The following is a 17,105-nucleotide window of genomic DNA, read 5'->3' as shown; positions in this document are numbered from 1 at the left end:
TTACAACTTTCTTTGCACAATATTACTCATAACTTTTGTATACTTATGAATAAAAATCTAATAATGGTATCGCTACTTTAAGTTCTATTTTGCCTTTAAATAGGTTAAGTAATATTTTGAAAAACCTTAGTAGTTTTTAAAATATAATTTTTTGAATGTTCCTATCAATCTTAAACCACATGTGGGGTCACTTTAATACCCCCATTTTCTTCTATGTTAAATTGATGGTACAGCATATAGACCAGTCAATCTCGACCCACATAAAATTTGGTTGAGTAGTTTAGAAGTTATTGCATAAAATGTACTGCGGGGTGACTTTGATAGGATTTTTAAACGATCAGGTTTTTTTGTAATAATTAATATACAATTATGTTTTTCATTAAAACAAAACAAACTTTATTATATAATTTCTAAAAATAAACAATAGGTATAAAACAATTAATTATACACTTACCCAGTCTCTCTTTGACAGTCTTAGTTAGGAGTTATTAAATAGTTAATAGGTTAACAATTAATTAATAAAGAACTTTTTAAAACAAAACATAGTATAAAATAAATAATTAATTAAACAATTAATCAGTCTCTCTTTGACATTCTTAGGTAGGTATTATATCACAATATTAGGTTATAAGTAGGTTAGGTATTAAGTAAGTTGTAATGTAAATTACAATTTTGGTAAATCAACAATAACTAAGTCTCAAATACATCAACTTCATGAGGAAAAACATACCTAATATGTCCTCTAATTTTTTCAACTTTTGGTGTTTTAAGAACCGCAACTACTTCATCAATTTCAACATCAAATAAATCATTATCACACACTTTAAACGTTAATTTAGATGTATCAAGTGACTTCAAGCCATTCATGTGGTAAATGTCATTGGAAATCTCTTTTACCACTGCTACATATTGATATTTTGTTTTTTTCTTTTTCCTGATGTTATAGTCACCAACAAGAACGTCCCAATATTTATATTATTAGTAGAGGGCACTTCATAATTTGACAAAGCTTCATTTTGAATTTCTTCCTCTTCATCTGTGTCTTCAAATGGGACAACTTCATCTTCATCGCTAGTTTCCAAACCTAAAAGTGCTGTAGTAACACTTACTCCTGCTGCTACATTTATCTTCTTCCTTTTACGATTAGGTTCAGTCTTGTCATATCTCAGTGTCTTTAAATATTCAGTGACAGTATCATTAACAACTTCTTGTTCACATTCTCTGGGTAGCTTTTCAGTTATTACTTGGCGATTACAAGGGTAAATGCCCGTTGCTTTAAATCCTGACTTAAGGTTTTCAGCGATATTTCCAACTTCATTCATCCTGTTTAAACACTCACTAACTAGTGATGGAAATGTGGATTTTGGAATTGACTTTTGTCTTGAATTTTTGTTTTTCCATTGGTTTAGGCAATAACGCCAAGCCTCATTTAATGAACGGAAAAATGAAACGTCCAATGGTTGTGTTAAGTGGGTAGAGTTTTTGGGTAAACACACAAAGTATATATCTGATTTTTCACACTCAGCTATAACGTCTATATTAAAATGGGAGGCCAAATTGTCCCCAATCAAAACTTTCTTCCCTTGTAAACGCTTTGCATGGGGTAAAAATGATGTAAAGAACCAATCTTTAAAAGTGTTTAATTCCATCCACCCATGTGATGTGCAATTGTATCTTAATCCTTTATTACAACATGCATTAGAACAACAAGGGGCCCCTCTTGGTCCACCGTTTGTCCAAGATTCCCACAAACTTCCAGAACGAAATACAATGTATGGTGGCAAAAGCACTCCAGAGGCTGAACCACATACCATAATGGTTGTGGATGACTTAGAATAATTTTGAATTTTGACTGGGTATTTTGTCCCACGTCTAAATAAAACCTAAAAAAAAAGTATGTAATAAGTAGTGACTTATACAGTTATAAATAAATACTTTTAAATATTACCTGCCTACCAACCATACAGACATTAAAAGCACCTATTCATTTTTTATTTTTTTTCATACCCATTTGAAATATATATTTATTTAATTGTTTACCTTTTTTTTCCCAGGATCATCTTGTAGATTTGACTCATCGTAGTTAAATATATTTTCAGGTGGTATATTATCCACAACATTTTCTAGATTTTCAAAATATTCAGCTATTGTGGTTGGTGATACTTCTGCACGAGCTCTGGAAATGTTTGTTGCAATTCGTTGTCCTATCACCGAATGTCTTTTCAATAAACTACGAGCCCAATCATTTCCTGGTAGATTATTGTTACCAAATTTGCTTACAACCACTCCCACGTTATCAAGGTATGCTTTTGCTACTATTCTGAATGTAAAAAAAATATGTAAGTAGGTATTATATTTTACATTATAATGTTTATTTAGATCAAATCATTCCTTGACAATTACCTTACATCCATTAACGATAAGGGAAAACCCCAATCACCACATTTTATCACTGCACTTAGAATACTTTTCTCTTCTTCTTCACTTAACACTGTCTGACCACCAGTTGTTTTGACATGTTTACCATGAAAACGGTTATATAATGTACCATAAGGTATACTAAAACGTTTGCTAGCAGCCAAAACTGATAGTTCACCATCAACTATTGTCTTCAAGGCATCTTCTATTGTGGAATTTGCATAATTCACATAGGGTCTGCACTCAATTTTTTTTTGTACTTACGAGCCACTATAAACCACAAAAAGTGTATATTAAAATGTATTTGAATTATAGTCAAGTCACCCCATCACAATTAACAATCTCGCCCCAAGATACATATTACTAGCATACTCAATAGATATATTTTTTTAAATTGTAACAATAGTTCAGATTTGTTCCATGCAGGTAAATCATTTGGACCATATTAATAAAAAACTAATTATATAATGTTTTACTTACTTTGCGGCGATATTTTGAGAGCAACAGGAATTTGACGACTAACACGCACGTTAGTAAACGTGATAATACAGATCGAAGAATTTAAAAACATGATTGTATCAACGATAAATATTATCACAATCAAACCTCTCATAATTACTGATAATTGTTATCATTATTATATAAGCAGTGTAGCCATCCTATACAAATAAATCAATAATTCCGATAAAAATCAATCTCACCTCGCATTATCAAAGTCACCCCAAACTACGGTAATATATATATATATATATATAGGTATAAATCAAAGTAAATGTGAGATCGCTCGGTCATCGATCGCGACGATCAATCACAGAATAGCTTCCCACAGCCATACATAGAAAATAATAAAATCATACACAATAATTATCAAATCATAAAATAAATAATTGTAATAATATTGTAATATTTACGAGACCACACTTATTGACCGTGGTCACCAGTCGCCACTCGCACTCGCAGAATACTATGAATCGCAATAATTATTATATTTAATAACGTGGAAACAAATAACATACAGTCGAAGCAAATACGCAATCATGAATACCCTAGTCCCTAATGGCCTAGTGGGTAATACCACTAGTACCTACACAATACCCAAATCAACTCTCCTAATATCTTATCTTTTGTAGTCACAAAAAATAACTATAATACCTAGTAATAACGTCATAACCTAACCATGATGGGAATAATTTCGTTTGAATGTTTTTGGATAGTAGTCGGTATTGCTCAGCTATATTATAGTCTATAAACAGTACAAACTACAATCAATTATTATCAAATTATTAGTAAAGTAAAATATCTATTAATAATTTAATAATTAGACTATGGATCGATACTACAGGCAATGATTTTTATTTTCAATTACATAATACAAAATATACTTGAAAAGTATAAAATATAAATTATATAATAAATAATGTAGAAAACGTTGAAAAAATAGAATAGGTATTTTGTTTTTGAAAAATATACTTATAAATAAGAAAGTTATAACCGACAAAAACCTTTAAAAACCGAAAAAATTGAACTTAAAAAATTAGGTTCGGGTTTTGGTTTGGTTATTTAAACATTTGAAAATAATGGTTTCGGTTAAGTTACGGTTAATAATGAATACAAGGTTCCAGGTTCTATAACCGGTTATTTTCGGTCCGGTTACAGTTCCTGGTTTAAACTCCTCTTATTCAAGCCATAAATTGTTACTTATTGTTTTCCTAGGAGCCATTGTGTTTAGCAAGTATATTTAAAATTGTAGTTCTTACAATGTCCGGTTAAGTGTTCGTTAAAGTGTCGGTAACTTAACGGCAACATTTTCGGTTATGTCCCGGTTATCAAAATCTGTTCTTACCACCTCCGGTTAAGCAATGTATACCTAACTAACGCACAGATTTACCGTAAGTGGTTCCCAAAACCACCACTGATAATTGAATTTAACTGTCCTGCGTATGTGTAAACATCGAATTTTTGTGTCATCATATTATGATTATCAATTTTAACGTAAATAACAAGGTAATAACATTTGTATTTTTTGTTACCTCTGTTGGCGGTTACTCGTTTTCTTGTTTTAAAATTTAAAAATGCCAAAAATTATTACACCCAAACGACCGCGTTGTACTAAGTTTTCTACCGGTGAAGAGAATACGTCGGTGGCGTTGGCTGTTAAGCACGCGAGCGTTTTGGAATCCAGAAAATCAGATAATGATGTTTGGGAAGCCAAAACCGAGGCATGGAGTCAAATCCAGAAACAGAGAAACAGTTTATTTCCGGCAACAGGCAATGTTAGAGACATAAGTAGGAATTAATTATATTATACATTGCAGGCCATTTTTTAGTGAATAACCACTGTGTGTTCACTCCACATCCCTCAATTAAAACAAGTTAAAAATATTAATATTATATATCACATTTAGGTCACATCAAGGTCATCTAGATGAGTTTTTGTTGTTAGTTAGTATCTCATTTTATGGTATTTAACAAGTTGGTATAGTTTTACTTACATTATTAATTTGATATAATATAATAATGCAATATAATAATTAGGAGTCATAGGTCCGTTCACTTTTTTAATAATATATTATACAAGATGTCTAGATTATATTAATAATAATATAATATGTCATATACAATAGTCACCGTCACTAATTAGCAAACAACAAAAATTGGTTTTAATCAAAAAGTATTCACGGGAGGTGATTAGATATATATATATCCCCCTTTAACTTATTAAAAAGGTGGAGAGTCAAACACTTGCTAAGATCACTATAGTGAATGCAAAATAGCCAAGATTTGTAATTCATATTAAAATATAAATTATATTTACTTTTTTTAAGATCATTGATCTCAAGCCGTAACTTTTAAATCACCATTTCATTTTTAATTTTCTCTAACATTCAATTTTCTTTAGCTTGTAATTGCTCAGCATCATGTTTCTCCTGAGCTCTCCTATCTTCATTTTGGAAGTATTTTTTTGTCCACTAATTAACTCTGGCTTCCCTAAAGAGTATTTTTTTACACTTTCCCCTAACGTAGTTTTTATGGTTTTTTTTTTTTTTATGAATGAGGGGTTAGAAACTCAGTACTTTTTGGTTGTGACAGAAGTTCAGGATTCCACTTGGTCCACGAAAGTTGAACTGGTAAATCATCCACAGGTACTGCAACACTTGGCATATTAATTTCAACATCCAATCCCTTGTTAAAACATGCAAAAAGAAATAAATAATAATATTGCAAGACAGCTACATTCTCATAAGGTGATATTATATATTATATATATATAATATTAATAATATATTAATAATAATATATTATTATTATAATTATAATATTATATAATAATAATAATATTATAATATTATTATTAATATATATTATTAATAATATATATATTATTATATTTATATTATTATTATTATATATATATATATATATATATATATATATATATATTTATATATATATATATATATATATATAATATATATAATATAATATTATAATATTTATATAATAATATATTATTATATTATAATTAAATATAATTAATATTATAACACGACGGTTAAAATGACGATTTGACGGTTGTCAAAAGACTGAGGCTAGGTAGATCATTAAAGTTAAAAATCATAAAAACGATAACACGCGATAAATTGTCGCTCGATTTATTTATAACGCTATAAATTGACGTTGCGATAAAAGGTCCACGGTGAATTGGCACACGATGCAATTAACCGCGTTGAAATCACGTGACACCCCTGGAAACATCTCTCTCAAAATGGTTAGTGAACACCGTGCAGTATGTGCTGTGGCTCCATCTTGTTGGAACCAGACTTCTTCGTGGTTCCTAGAAAACTGATTTAAGTTTCGTCGGAATGTCATGCGACAGTAGCGATCCGCATTAACTGTAACTTTTTGCCCATTTTCTTCGAAAAAACACGGACCTAACACACCAAATTCAGCAACAGCACACCAAACTGTCACATAAGGGCTGTGAAATGGTCGTTTATGAATTTCTTGAGGGTTTTCTGTTGCCCAGTATCGGAAATTTTGTTTATTTACAGTACCTGATAAATGGAAATGGGCCTTGTCAGGCGAAATTAAAACAGCACCAACGAGAATGTTTTTTAGAATATCTTCACAAACAACTCTGCGAGTTTCAAACTCTCTCTCACTTAATTCTTGTATGATCATCATTGTGTAGGGATGCATATGAAGATGTGTGTGCAAAATTCGTCTTACACTCCTATCAGACAATCCAAGGGCAGCTGCATGTTTAAGTGCTGTACGCCTTGGGGATTGCTGGATAGATGCACTAACACGTGCCACATTATACGCCATTGTTACGGTTAAAGGTCGGCCAGACGATATCCTCTTTAGCGCAGAACCCGTTGCTCTAAAGTTTGATAACCAAATTTGAATTGTTTTTCTATCCGGAACAGGATCATGTCGGCCGAGTTGAAATCGAATGCTCCAAAAGTTATAATAATAATAATACAATTATTGATGCGGGTTAGTCGTCCGACCGTACGGTACACGCACATAATCTCTATATACATATATACAAACAATCAGATATAGGATACAACCTGTCGGGACGTCGGGTCATTAAGAATGAATTAGATAACGAATGTTGTTACTTACTAATACAAAAACAAATCATTTATTAATAATTTATATCATCGCCCGTCGGTGCACGCGTATATGAAAAAAGGAAAAAAGCTGCCAATCAGAAAAAAACTTATTGACAAATTACCAAAATTAGAATCATGTTTGACGAAAGGAGAAACTTCTATAAGTAGCCATAAATTAGCAAATCCTCCATTTGATGAGTCGCATAGACCACAAATTGTAGTAATTTAAAAATCTTCATATTCTACGCTAACTTCTATTAATCTTGGAAAAAAGATCGAATCACTCGAATCAGATAATGCAGAATGCGACCGTCCCTATGGCAAAAAGCAACAACTTCGTTGGCTTCGCCACCAACGATAATTGTGTCAATTGGACCACAACAGTTTTCCACCCCAGAACATATATCGCACGACCTCGCTGATTATTTTAACAAAAATTTGACTGAAGCAAATCGTAAAATATTGATTTGTAAGGGACCTGCGTATAATCAAAATAAAGATTATAACTTTTTCGAGGCATCTAGAACCTACAAACAAACAAATCAGTAACTTGGTATTTCAACAAAACATTATTTATTCGTAATGTCAGGGCACCACTAACACCTAGGTCTTAAATATGCGAGGACTAGTAGCTGGGTGTGTAGTGTTGTAATAGCTCGAACAGCAGTGGTCGGGATTGCCGGGAAAATATTGTCGAGCTACGTAATGCGTGTTGTGAATTGTGTGTATTTGTGTATGTATGTGGGTGTGTACAATAAAACAAATGATAATAAAATGGTAACACGATTGCTGACAAAAATGAGTTGCTGTATAATACACAAATTAAATAATAGTACAATTAATATATGATAAAAATCACAGCAACACAATATGTATAAAAAATATAATATATATAATAAATCAAGCCCTTATGGCTATAACAGTATACAATATATTGTGGCTCTTCTGGCCCAACAGAAAAAGGTATATATAAATGAGCGGCCCTTATGGCCAAGCAAATGACAATATAATATGTATAATAAAATTCACAGCAAAATTCATAGATAATAAAAATAAAGTTATAATTCACGGTAGCTATTAGAGCTACGTAAAAATATAAAAGGATTAATATTATATATAATTTATATATTATATACTTAAATATTTTTCCCAAGTCTATGATGTTATTTTTTCCTGATAGAACGATTTATGTCAAATATTATGTGCAATGTGCTTATGTACTTAGAATATTTTGGAAGTAATCATTTTTTGAACATAAAAAAACCGTTGATTTTACAAATATATCATAATTTTATCATCTACTTTTTGAACATAACGCTCTAAAAACTTAAATATTTTTCCCAAGTCTATGATGTTATTTTTTCCTGATAGAACGAACTATTACAAAATGTATTATGTGCAATGTGCTTATGTACTTAGAATATTTTGGATGAAATCATTTTTTGAACATAAAAAAACCGTTGATTTTACATATATATCACAATTTTACCAACCAATTTTTGAACATAACGCTTTAAAAACTTAAGTATTCTCCCAAGTCTATGATGTTATTTTTTTCAGATAAAATGGAATATTACCAAAATTATTATTATTACTATTAAAGGACAAAATGACTTTTGTTTTAAAAATAACCAGGTAAAATTTGGATCGTCACAAAAAAATCATTAAAAAAAAAAAAACCATAGTACTGTGACAAAAGTTACATATAACTATTCAACACGATCTGTTCTATCAAAAAAATACAACTTTATACGGTTTAGGTAAGAAATAAAAGTCATAAATACGCTTGTGTTCAAAACCAAAATAACCAGCTAAAATGATGAAAATATGCCAAATATTAACAACGTTCAAGATGTGATTTATTGATTTCATTCAATTTTTCTAACTCTTTCAAAAATGGTTAAATCGGTCTAATTTTTTTTTTTATCGTGTTCAACGGGACTCCCTGAGTCTGTTACACTATCTGGATTGTCTTTGACTAAAAAATTTACTAAACACTGTACTTTTTGAAACTAAATGAAATTTTCAATCTTAAAGTACACTGGAGATAGACCCTTTTGCTAAAAAATAGTGAGTTATTAGAATTCAGGACTCAGGTAAACAACCTCGACTTTTTACAATAATATAAACGACTCGCCCATCGTATCATATAATAAAAATTAAAAATAATAATTTAATCTTACCTTATGATGCGTCAATTATGTATCACAAGTATAGACCGGTTTTTATTATTTAGTATTTATTTTATTTCCATCATCAATTTTATTCTTTTCGACATGGTAAATTATAATAAATTATAATAATTATAAAAAACATTAAGTACCTAAATAGCAAGCTGCAAGAGTAAGGTACTTTAAAAATAGAATATGTGTTATCATAAATGAATTAATGAAATAGTTTCATTGATTAGACCTTATCACTAAGTTTTGGCGCGCATAATAATTAATGTTTCAAAGTTATAAACGATTTTTTTTTTTATAATTTAGGTTAGCACGTAGATAATATGTTAAACAAAATACGTATATCATATATTAAATCTATATAATTTAATAAAATGTAACAATAAAAACAAATTTTAAAACACAGTCGTTTTTGTAAATAGTACGTTTTGCATCAATACATTTTTAGTCCTATACCGTGTACATAAATTTTTTTTTACTCTTTATTACGGAATCTATAGCAAATAGTACGTTCTGCATCAAACAGTAAATAGTTCGTTTTGACAAAATGTATATTGTGCAAATAGTACGTTTTGCTTCAATTTACTATTTTAAAAACGGTTATTGAAAAACGTCGTATTGTCGTTATCGACTATCCTTGTATACAACGTTTTTTTGTAATGTCTTTTTTTAAAGTGTGTGCCACGTTTTCTCGTAAAAATCGGTTTATTTAGAATAATAATATTAATTAATATAACCTGTGTATATACTTGGCAATGTGTCATATTATGCAATCATAATCCTTACAGACTGACTTAATATTAATATTTTTATTAAAAATAAATCGATTTTTACGTGAATATTCTCGTTGATAAAAATATTGACGAATGCGCGCTCTTACGTATGGGTAGGGTTAGGTACGTGTATAACTGTGTTTGTCGTCACTGGCTATCAGTATATGTACAATGTGAATTTGTAATTCTAAAAAATTCATGTTTGATTTTTATGAAAGAATAATTAATTAATGAACAGTGTAAAATGGACAATTTAAATCCACCTCAACCGGTCTATATATGTGATACACAATTGACGCATTACAGGTAAGATTAAATTATTATTTTTGATTTTTATTATATGATTAAGGTATATACGGCGTTACGGCCTATAATGCTATGGGTGAGACGTGGCGGTATGTATATGGTACTGGTAGCGTACGTACGTAAATTATTACGTATCACGGTTATGAATGAATGTGAGGGAATATGTTTAGACATATACTTGACGAAAAAAATACATACACACACCGATTTGTATTTTAGGACACCCGCAGACAAATATTTTGAAAAGTTGGCTTAATGTTTATAAAATGCAGTGGTTTATAGTTTTATACCTAACGCTGTATACCCATCATCAGATTTTCGATTTTTGGCGTATAAACAATGTAAAATCTTATTTTAAGGGTATACACTCCTAAAATAACCAGAAAACGAAATAATATTTAAAATTTATTTAATCGTTCATAGAAAAAATGATGTATTAACGAATTATTGAAGTACCTACCTAGGTAAAATTCTATAGACTCGACCCCACCAACACTGTATGCTAATGTTATGTTCCAAGCTGTCTACGAATAAGTATACTAAAATTGTATAAATATAAAATTAAAATAACGCATTATTCTTTTTTTTTTTATACCGTCTGTATAAAATTATTTTATACCATGTGTATAATACCTCGTATAATACAGTATTATACCACTGTTTAATACAAACTCACATCTCTAATATATTGTGACCAATAGACCTTCTATATAAAACTACTAGTATTTAAACAAGCCGTTCGCGCTATCTTTTCATCGTGTTATCAACATATTTTTATCAGTGAGGGATATCTTCTCTTATCTTTTGTTTATCAATACTCCAGTGGCGGGCTTTTAAAATGATAACAACTTTAAATTTACGAATTCTCGAGTGTTTGATTTTCTCGAGATTGTGAAGCTTTAATAGTGTAATAAACATGTCTCGATGCCTACAACTGCAAGTGCTGTGGACACTTAACCTGATCGTCTACTACGCGTATTGCCTGAGAATCACGGAGCTCAGAATCGAAGAATATACTCTCGTGGGACATAGCACCAGACTTCAGTGCAAATATGACCTACAGGGTGAAAAACTGTACACGGTCAAATGGTACAAAAACGGCAACGAATTTTATAGATTCCTGCCCGGGGAATCGCCGGAAGTACAATTTTTCGACGTTACGGGAGTGCACGTCGACGAGAAGCAATCCACGGCGGAAAGCGTGGTTCTATAAGGCCCCTGGAACTGGCAAGTAGCGGCAAATATCGGTGCGAAGTGTCCGCCGAATCGCCGTCGTTTCAAACGGTCACCAACCATAGCTCTATGCTTATTATTATAAATAATATTATTTTAATATTTTAATATTTAAATTATAATAATTAATATAATTAATATTATATTATTATATTAATAATTATATAATTATAATAATAATATATTATTTATATTATAATATAATATATAATAATATATTATATTATTATTATATATATATATATATATTATTATAAATATAATTATATATAATATAATAAATATAAATATATATATATATATTATATTATTATGTCCTATATATTATTATATTATTTATAATTATTATTATAATATATTATAATATTATATTATTATTATTATTATTAATGTATTTTAATTAAAATTATATATAATATATATATATATATATATAATATTTGCACAATATACATTTTGTCAAAACGAACTATTTACTGTTTGATGCAGAACGTTCTATTTGCTATAGATTCCGTAATAAAAAGTAAAAAAAAATTTGTCAAAACGTGCTAATTACATCAATTTTTCCAAAACGTACTATTTCCATTCATAATGCAAAATGTACTATTTCCAATGTACACGGTATAGGACTAAAAATGTATTGATGCAAAACGTACTATTTACAAAAACGACTGTGTTTTAAAATTTGTTTTTATTGTTACATTTTATTAAATTATATAGATTTAATATATGATATACGTATTTTGTTTAACATATTATCTACGTGCTAACCTAAATTATAAAAAAAAAAAATCGTTTATAACTTTGAAACATTAATTATTATGCGCGCCAAAACTTAGTGATAAGGTCTAATCAATGAAACTATTTCATTAATTCATTTATGATAACACATATTCTATTTTTAAAGTACCTTACTCTTGCAGCTTGCTATTTAGGTACTTAATGTTTTTTATAATTATTATAATTTATTATAATTTACCATGTCGAAAAGAATAAAATTGTTGATGGACAAGGCGAAAAACAAGGTAGGTACATACATCTAGTAAAACAATATATATTATTGTACTATTTAAAAAATAACATGATAGAACTTTTAATATTTTGTATACTACCAATTCTATAATATAATAATCAATAACTATTTTATAATTTCTATAACTCATATCTTCAGGTAGTTGATGCTAAGAAGCTGCAGAGCATCAACATTCTTAATACTGCTAGAAATAAGGTAATGCTTACACCTATACAAATTGTTTTCTAACCTATTAGAAAACTACTATTTTATACTAACTTATTAATTTATTATATGTATATTTTGTCTAGAGTAGTAATAGTCATCTACATTTTTGTTCTAATGCAATTATAATAATTACTAATTATTATATTATAGATACCTATTTTAGTTGCCAATGATTCAAATCATGGACCACTGACGTCTGACAGTAAGTTCATTAAAAAAAAAAAGTTATGATTATGAATCACAACAAGCTGTATCTAATGACAAGATATGTGCACAATGGCTACAGGTATCAGATATTTGTATTTGTATTTTATAATAGTCACCTACTTTATTTAAATTAAATTAAAGTTTATAAATATAAGGTTTTAATTCAGTTAAAAGTTGTATCATTATTTTGTTTATATTCTTAGATATGGTAAACTATTTAAATACAACAGTGCTTTTATTGGATATAACACTAATTCATTATTATTTTAAGAATATATTTTTCTAAGCATATTATTTATACTATTTTTAAATAACCTATTTTTGAAAAGGAATATATTATTATACATTTTTTACAAATTAACAGTTAACACTAAAATTAAAGATTATGTAATGCACTTAATTACTGCATATTATATTATGTTGAGTTAATTTTTTTTATTTTAATTTATAATTTTCTTCATCACATGTAAGACTAAACTTTAAAATAATACTGATGGATGACGTACATTAAGAACTATATTTTGATTTAATTGTAGATAGGTACAAAATATTATTTTCCTAACAACACTAATGTTATCATTAACTTAATAAATAGGTACTTAATAGATATTACTTCTAAATAAAAACTTAATTATACTTCATAACTTAACTAGATGTATTCTATCATAATACAGTACCTATTAGTTGTTTTATTTTTAAAAATTTTCAATTATAAGAACATTGTCTAAATATATTTTACACAATTTTTAACTGTTTAATTTAAAATTTTAAAATAACAGAAACAAGAAAACAAAATATACACATCACTATTATATTAAAGTCATATATTTAAATATTTAATTCAATCTTATATTCTTATTCTTTAAATCTTAATGTAACATAGATTATGTCATGTATGAACATTTTATTAAATGTAAAATTATTTTAAATTTTAAATTTTTAAATATTTAAAACTTTATATTATATTATTCTTTTTTTTACTTTTTTAAGTGTTCTTTAATCTTCTATTTACCTTGTTTTAGTTTTTATTAATTAAAAGTTATTAAAAAAGTGTTTTATTAAAATATATTATACCTAACTTGTATTCCTTTCACCTATATGGATGCTACCATCGGTTCCCTATATGTTATATATTTTCTTAATTTAAATAAACTTAATTGAATAAGTATAAGTAACTAGTAAGTGTAATATTATTACACTTAGTTGAGTCAAAGTATTTTAATTTCTTAACATATAATTATATTAAATTATATTTATTGTAAAATGTAATTTATGCAAATAGAACGTTTTGTAAAAATATTGGTCAAAACGTACTATTTTTGTTAATCAAAGCAAAACGTACCATTTGTTGTAAATAGTACGTTTTGATCCAATTCAAAATTTAAAAAGTTATATTTAAGTACAAAAATACATTTTAAAATACTTTTACCTGCAGAAATTTATTTCATAGTTTTTTTTATCTATTTTTAAACATTTTCACAACATGTATATCTCAAATATTTAATGCACAGCAGAAAATGACCTTTCCTGAAAAATATGTAAAACGCAAATAGTACGTTTTGCATTGTCGCCCCACAAATACAGTAATGTAGATATAATTAATTACATATGGAATAATAACAGGTTGTGATAACATATAAACAGAGATGACCGGTACCTTTCAAAAATTGCAGGGGGAGCCTAGGCACCCTAGGCTGCCACCGTAGACACGCCTATGGTTGTCTTAAAATAATAACAGTAAATTAAAATATTAATACACATTATTTATTCGTAAAATATATTTGTAGTTTGAAAAAAGTATTGCAAGCAACCAAAATGTTTGAGGGGAAAACGAGTAGCTCCACGTGTGAACCGAATCCGCCTTGGAGTGAGCATCCTGTTCAAAATTAAAAATATTAATCAAGAGTAAAAAAATTCTAACAAAACACTAATATAATTAAAACAGTCATTTTAAATATGTTTAATCACTTTGAATTGTTTATATGATTAAATGTATTTTAAACATATAACATAGGTAATTAGGTATAAATTGATAGAAAATAATTTAAAAATATAATCTAAGTTGTTGATGAGTAAAAACAAAACTTAGAACAATTTAATTAACTACAATAAACTATATTTATACACACCATGTAATGATTAAGTTCATGATGAGATACATTCCAAGCTTTGACCAAGCTTCTTGTTTGGATTTCACCAATTAAAAATTTCCTGAAAATAATAGTTTGTTTTTAATTACAATTAAAAAAAACAAATATATAACTTACATGGATATATTATTGTTTTTATTAGAATACCCATCGTTGTCCATCCCAAATGATAGGTTACGTGATTTAAATATATACTGAGAATTAAATAATGTTTCTCCATATATTATATATAAAATTGTATATTTCCAATCATTCTTATAGACATTTTCATAGAGATCATGAATGTCATACTCTGCTGTATGTACTTTTTCAAAATTACATTTTGAACTCAACAAATAGTTCTATACATTCAAAAAATATTAGTAGATTATAAGTAGGATGTATCGCAGTATGAACTTACTGAAAATGTATTATTTGATAAATCTTCATACTCATTCGTTTGATAAGAGATACTAGAAAGTAACTCTATTGCAAAACGTGATTTGTTAAAATGTGTGTACAAATTATTTAGTGTAAATGTAAGTTCACCACATTCAGGAGAATGAAAAACACATGGCGACTCAGAGACGAAATAATTCTCACTCAATTTAAACTAAAAATAAATAAAATACGTAAAACACATATTTATCATCAATTATTTGTACTCATAAATTAACAAAAGGCTAACTACACGAGTTCTTACAGTAATAGTTATAAGTCCAAATTTATTAATGCCTCTCCCTCTATGTGTATCAGCAGACAAAACAATTTCAACAGATTCGTTCTTTTTCTTTATTATTTGAGTTGTTTTCCATTTAAGATGCTTTAAATTAATTTCCTCGAAATCATTGTCATTTTTCAAATTGACTGTATCATAAATATCATCGAACTCGTACAACTAAAATTAAAATATAACATAAACATTATACATTCTTATTATTTTTTGAAAAATTGTAACATAATGAAAACTTTGTTCATTTAAAAACATAAAATAACTGTAAGTAGTTTATAGTTATCACGTTTGCTGCGTATCATATTTGTGGGTACTTATCGTGACGCTGAAGAAATTGGGGTTTTAAAAAAAAAAATTCCTAAAAATTGAAAAATTAAAAACCAGTGAATGGCTTGCACTTGTTTATGAACAAATGCTTATAGAAGATGCTGACAAAAATAAAAAGTTTATAACACTGACCAAATTATAGTTCATTTGTAAAATGACGCCATTTGGCGTCATCTGCAGTGAACATATTGTTATACTTAGAAGTTAGAATATAATCTTACTTTATTGAATACTGTTGAAAAAGTGTACAGGGGGAGCTTTGTAAATTCTATTTTACTGTCATAAATAAAACCAGTATAGTTTGCTTGAATGACAGCGTCTTTGCTTGTTTTTACAATGGCCAGCGATGGAATCCTTGTGACATCAATTAAAAAGTGAATAGTATCATCTTTGCCATCGGCTCGTATATATGTTACTTTTGAAACTTTGGCACACATGTCTTTCATTAGACAACCTGGGTTGTGTTCAACCTGCAACTATTCAAAAACATTCGGTTATATCGTTTTATATAAGAAATTTCCCAAGAATCCAAAAATGAGCAATGACCAAACCTCCCCATTAAATAACATTTAGTATTCAAATTACCTTTCTATATGCAGACGCAGACAATACTGTCAAAAAAAACACCATGCCTTTAAGCACAATCATTTTTTAAAGGAATTACTGGAGAAATGTCCTTATAACTAACGAATTGTAGCTGTTATCAAATTTTTGGCAGTTGCAGCACTTATATTAATCATGTATTAGGCATTATCCTGCTTAATTTCTGGCATGCGGCACTAGCCTTGGCTGATGAGATGTTGGCGTGCTCGTTGAACTTGAGCTTAGCGTCGATTTGGACTCCCAGGTATCTGATGCTGTTGCTTGTTTGAACAATGGAGCCTTCGACGGTAACATCTACGTTGGTGTGAGTCCTCTTGGTAGTGATGACAAGGAC

General features: G+C 28.5%; 1 protein-coding gene and 1 pseudogene across 1 annotated transcript; both read right to left on the bottom strand.

Annotated features, from left to right (window-relative positions):
- Positions 1 to 690: 690 nt before the first annotated feature.
- On the bottom strand, positions 691 to 6,747 carry LOC149061964 (uncharacterized; annotated as a pseudogene).
- A 7,921-nt stretch (positions 6,748 to 14,668) lies between these two features.
- Positions 14,669 to 16,816, bottom strand: LOC149061963 (glycosylated lysosomal membrane protein B-like). The gene is made up of 5 exons (XM_089215163.1): positions 16,754 to 16,816; positions 16,390 to 16,644; positions 15,812 to 16,006; positions 15,530 to 15,721; positions 14,669 to 14,701 (listed from the first exon to the last, which is right to left on the bottom strand). Exons 1-5 carry the CDS (start codon positions 16,814 to 16,816, stop codon positions 14,669 to 14,671), a joined length of 738 nt encoding a protein of 245 aa, XP_089071289.1.
- Between the last annotated feature and the right edge of the window lie 289 nt (positions 16,817 to 17,105).

Source organism: Diuraphis noxia, unplaced genomic scaffold (assembly GCF_037042655.1).
Source record: "Diuraphis noxia isolate RWA-SAM2 unplaced genomic scaffold, SU_Dnox_SAM2 contig0001, whole genome shotgun sequence".
Lineage (NCBI taxonomy): Eukaryota > Metazoa > Arthropoda > Insecta > Hemiptera > Aphididae > Diuraphis > Diuraphis noxia.
Note: the sequence above shows the minus strand (reverse complement) of the source record. Positions and strands in the feature narration are given on the sequence as shown.

Coding starts and splice junctions, on each gene's coding strand:
- LOC149061963 (XM_089215163.1), bottom strand. CDS start 16,816: ATGATTGTGCTTAAAGGCATGGTGTTTTTTTTGACAGTATTGTCTGCG. Junction 16,645..16,753: donor CTGCGTCTGCATATAGAAAG/GTAATTTGAATA, acceptor GTTTTTGAATAG/TTGCAGGTTGAACACAACCC. Junction 16,007..16,389: donor TTTCAACAGTATTCAATAAA/GTAAGATTATAT, acceptor TTTTAATTTTAG/TTGTACGAGTTCGATGATAT.